The sequence below is a fragment of the Myotis davidii genome, unplaced genomic scaffold, assembly GCF_000327345.1.
Source record: "Myotis davidii unplaced genomic scaffold, ASM32734v1 scaffold1232, whole genome shotgun sequence".
Lineage (NCBI taxonomy): Eukaryota > Metazoa > Chordata > Mammalia > Chiroptera > Vespertilionidae > Myotis > Myotis davidii.
The window spans coordinates 42,813-47,936 of NW_006283996.1; the positions used below are offsets into that span (position 1 = coordinate 42,813).

The 5,124-nt window shown below is 54.7% G+C and overlaps 1 protein-coding gene across 1 annotated transcript in view; it reads right to left on the reverse strand.

The window, feature by feature from the left end:
• The window catches only part of LOC102768099 (leukocyte immunoglobulin-like receptor subfamily A member 5), a 17,791-nt gene that overhangs the window by 5,331 nt on the left and 7,336 nt on the right, over positions 1 to 5,124 (reverse strand). Inside the window, exons 3-5 of the mRNA XM_015568031.1 lie at positions 730 to 1,014; positions 282 to 584; positions 13 to 66 (exon numbers count right to left, since the gene is read on the reverse strand). Of these exons, the coding sequence (XP_015423517.1) occupies positions 13 to 66; positions 282 to 584; positions 730 to 1,014 (642 nt within the window). The remainder of the gene's footprint in view (positions 1 to 12; positions 67 to 281; positions 585 to 729; positions 1,015 to 5,124) is intronic.

Genomic DNA, 5,124 nt, shown 5'->3' on the forward strand with positions numbered 1-5,124 from the left:
TCAGGCCCTGGCCAGAGGCCACGATGGGGCCCTGCTGGCTCAGGAGGGAGGGCTTCTCAGCCTCACCTGGGGAGACCAGACATGAGTTACAGGGGGTGCTTCCCCCATAAACCCCTTCTCCTGGTCTTGCCCCCAGATCTGACTGTCTCTTTCTGTGTCTCTGGCCCAGGATCCCATGTTTTCCCACACCCTACCTTCTCACCTGTGGCTCTCCTTACAAAAAATACCCCAATAACCTGGCTGGTACCTCAATCTATGGATGGGACAATAATGGGACTCACCTGGGACCAGGAGCTCCAGGGTGTCACTGGGGTGTGAGCACACCTGGGGGCTGTTTCTGTAACAGCCATAGCATCTGAACATCCACCTGTGAATGGGGGTCACGGGGCCCACAGGGAACAGGGCCTGGGACTGCCCACTGGGCTGTGGCTGTGAGTCCAGGGTCCAGGAGAGCCTGTGATCTCCTTTCTTAGTCAGAATGAACCTGTCAAATCCCTGCCCTGAGCCACACTGGAAGGTCACGTTCCCTCCTGAGGTCACGACAGGGCCGGGCAGGGCTGAGAGGCTGGGTTTGCTGTAGGATCCTAGGAGAGGAGGAGGCAGCATGTTAAATGGGCTCACACCTCCCTCACGTCCCCCAGGGCTGGGCTGTGAGAGGGAGACACCCTGAGAGCAGACCCCCTTCCTGAGGGCAGGGCCTGAGGCTGGGACCCCTGAGTGTCCTCTCACCTGTCACCACCAGCTTCAGGGGGTCACTGCGCTCTGACCGGCCAGCAGGGCTGCGATAGAAACAGTGATGTCTCCCTGCATCACGCTCTGTCACGTGTGGGATGGAGAACATCACCTTGTCCCCGGGCTCCTGTGGCTTCTGTAGTTTCCCTGGTGCTGGGCTTCCCTCTTTCTCCAGATGGTACTCCTCTGCCCCTGGGGTCCCCTGACACCAGATGGTCACGGGGTTCCCCCAGTGGATCACAGGGCCTGGCTCAGCCCAGAGGGTGGGCTTGGGGAGGGGCCCTGGAAGGAATCAGAGGCTGGGTCACAGGACATCCCCACCCCTCGTCCCAGTTCTCAGTCCCAGATGGCCCCCATCTGTCAGACCCATCTGCACCTGTTTCCCAGCTGCCTGGTGGCCCTTGTCCCCAGTGAGGAGTGGGACCTGGGACTCCTGGGGAGACTCACCTGCCTGCACTGGGGTCCTGAAGCCCACACTCAGCCCTGGAAGAGAGTCCCTGTGAGAGATTTGCCCTGAACCCTGAGCAGCACCCTCCTCCCCATGAGTCTCCTGAGTCCTGGGGTCCTGACAGACCAGGGCTCACTCCCTCCTCCCATCTCACCGAGGCAGAGCAGGGCCCTGAGGGTGAGGGTCATGGCCTCTTCCACCTGTGGCCACAGCTGAGGAGATGTTGGAGGCCAAGGGGCCAGCAGGATGGACAGACAAATGCACGCGTGGTGGTCAGTTGGAGTACGGCCCTGCCTGTCACGAGGTTCTCACATGAGCAGCCTATAGGTGAGGGCCCAGCCTCTCTAGCAGCCTGGCTCTCATTTTCATGGCGAAGCAGGTAATAGACCCGCAGCCTCCTGAGAGGCCCCTTGCAGGTGAGGTGGCCTAGGGCACGTCCTTCCCTGTCTGAGCCTCCCCCACGGGGTCTCCTTCCCCCTTAGCCCCTCCATCAGCACCTCCCTGTGGTCCTCACCATGGACAGTGCCACCCGGGCCCTGGAGATGCTTCAGGAAGAGGTGGGTTCCTGTGGCCTGCAGAGCTCAGATCATCAGGGACAGGCTCACCTGTCAACTGTGCAGCTCAGGGTGATGTCCTGGTGAAATGAGCACAAAGGGGAAATGCAGGGAAATAAGGGAAGGAAACAGGTCTCCCCCTCTGGCCCCAGAGTGTGGTTCTCTTCCTATCCCAGCCCCTGGTCACCTCCCCTTTCTTGCAACAGCACCCTCCCCATCAGGGGGGTAACTCACCCATGAGTCCCTCCTCCCCTCACTGCCTTGTTCCTCAGGAAGATCTCTCTTCCTCCTCCTGGGCCCCTGTCTTCACAGTCAGTGACCATAAGTGTGTTATTGCTCCGATTTGGGGAACAAAACTGATCTCATTTATTTTTTATTTTTTAAAAATATTTTTATTGATTACAGAGAGGAAGATAGAGCGCGAGAGAGAGACAGATACATCAATGATGAGAGAGAATCACTATCACTGACTGGGTGCCTCCTGCTCGCCCCACACTGGGGATCCAGCCCACAACCCGGGAATGTGCCCTCACAGAGAATCAAACCTCAACCTCCTGGTACATAGATGGATGCACAATCCCCGAGTCATGCTGGCTAGGCTGATTCTTATGTAAATAGTCCTTCCTTGTCCATTAGGTGTGTGACCTTCACCCTCAATGTACAATCTCTCGAGTCGCAGTTTCCTCTCCTGCAGCAGGTCGTCAAGAACCCAACCCCTTACAGTGGTTGTGGGGTCAGTGCCCGGGGTCCTGGAGGGAGCCATCCTGGTTTATTTCCACACCTGACTAAGCCTGTGAGGTGAGCCATGAGAGGTGTTGTTCAGAGCTCCGCAAGAATTGGCTGGTTGCTATACCCACGTACAAATCCCCATCTGGTCCTGATGCTGAGAAAGGCTATGCACGGTGTTTCTGAAGCATGTGGCCATCCTCAGTGCCCTATAAGGGAAGTGGGAATTCCCTAGATGGACAGGGAAGCAGAAGAGACAATGGGAGCCAAGCCTGAGTGGCTACTGTGCCTGGGTGCAGCCAGAAGTCATCAGTATGGAGCTTCCCACCTCCGTGTGGACAAGAGAGGGACCCAGGGTGGCCACACACAGGGAGGGGAATGGACTCAGGGTGAAAGTTGGAGCAGGGCTGCTCCCTCCACATCGTTTGGATATGGGCACTGGGGCCTCTCTGCCCACAGACCCAGCCCATGGTCAGCACTGAGCCATGTCCTCTGTGTGTGTGTGGAAATGGATTCAATCCATTCTAGCTGAGCATGGGCACCTGTCCAGGTGTGAGTGTGAGGCTCACCTTTGGCGTGGGCCCTGCTGGGCACGTCACAGTCAGATGATAACTTAGGGAGAGAGTACGCCATGGGGCAGGGCAGATCCGACTCCCCACCTCTTTTCATCCTGAACATCAGGACAGCCCTGGGAGGGGCCCTCTGCTTCCACCGGTGTCCAGGCCTCGCCAGCCTTTTATTCAACTTTGATTACACATAAAGGCCTCAGTCAGGCAGGTAATTACAGTAACAGACGGGCTATCTTAAAGGTCTGTAAATATTAGAAGGATTTACTCTTAGACTATTTGTTCAGAAAATAGCTTGAGTCCCCATTGTCAGGACTAGACAATCAGTGCATAACTCAGGCCCTTGCCATGGGTTCAAGGTTGACCAGCATTCCCTGATCCTTGTTTGCACTTCTCTGCTAGTGAAGAGAATGGACAGCCTCTCACAAATGGGAAATCCCATGGGGTGAGAGCAGGGAAGGGCTTGCCTCCCATACACCCTCCCCTACTCCCTGCCCCACCCCTGCCTGCCTGTCCTTCCGTAACCTCCCCTGCAGGATGGGGGCACCATGGCTGTGCCGGCCCAGCTCTCCCAGACCTAGTCATCAAGTGGGACCCCTTCATGTGGAAAATGCTACAGACAGGGAGGTACGGGCCATCCCTGAGGTAACTGGCTGCTGCTGCTGCTGCTGCTGCTGCTGCTTTCCTGAACATATCAGGCTCCCAGATCTGACACTGGGAAAGGTTAGGGATTTCGCTGACCCAGAAGGCAAAGGTTGTCCTGAGCAAAGGGGAATTGTTCCTTGCTCTGTGTCTTGTGCATGTACCCAGAATGCATTGCAGCGGTCTCCGATGAACTTGACACCAGGCTGTTCCTCACCCAGATTTCACCACACCCATAGTGCCTTGCTGCACAGTGGGACCTCTGCAACGGGGACCTGTGGGCTGTAATATCTGAAGACAAGGCCAGACATGGTGCCATTTTTTGATTTTTTTAAGCCCCATGTGTGGATTTCTGTCTGTGATAAAGGGAAACCAGCGTCGCTCACCTCTAAGCAGCCTGTGGCTGCCCTTGGAAGCCTTTGGGAGCTGAGTGGTGTTGTACATGGTGGGAAGTTCAAGGAGATGAGTCTGCAGGTGCCATGTGCTTGGTAAAGGGCACTTTGGAGCAAGCACCTGTGCCCATGTCCTGGCCTCCAGCCTTGTGCCACCTGCTAAGAGGAAAACGTGGGTTGGATCCCTTGCAGAAAAAGCTGAAGAGGATGACATCTTCCTAGAAACTGATAAGGACATTGATGAGTTTGTGTTTGGATTGGAAGTTTGTGAGATCTTCCTGGAGACAGGGTTAGCTTCTACCTGAGTAGCTTACATTTGGGTGCTATGTGACCCTGTGGGAAGCTTTCAAAGGACATGTTTGCCTTGGCTTTTCACCCAATCAATCAGAAGTTAATAAAGGGCATTGATCCTCCTCACATCTTTACTCCTGAGATTCTCCCACGATCAGACAAGGCCGTTTTACCAAAGAGCATCAGAGGATACAGTCCTGCTTAAGATTTCTCTGCTATTAAGGAGCTAGATGCTTTTAACAATGACACCATTGACCTAAAGAGGGACCTTATGTGCAAGAGGATCTTAAGGAGAAAGAAGATGCTCTATTTTAAAAAATTCTCACCTAAGGACATGTTTGGAGAGAGGGAGGAGAGAGGGAGACAGAGAAATATGGATGTGAAAGAGAAACATTGATCAGTTGCCTTCTACTGGTGCCCAGAGACTTAACCCTCAACCCAGATGTGTGTCCTGACCTGGAGTTGAACTAGCAACCTTTCAGTGCACAAGGTTATGCTCAACCCACTGGGCCACTCCAGCGGGTTGAAAGATGTACTCTTCAACAGAGAACAGCATGGGCCAAGGTCTTCAGGATGAACTTCAAAGCTAAATGCTAATCTGAAAAGACTACAGGCCCAGAAACAGCAAGGACAGGGTCTCCTTAATGGGCTGGATGAGCAGGAAGCTCAGCTGTAGGAGCAACTCAGGGAAGTCAGCCTAATGGGCTGAGGAGGCCCAGCTGCTCACATCCCTGGAAGCTGAAGTGACTAGTCAAGACTTGCAGATCTCCACT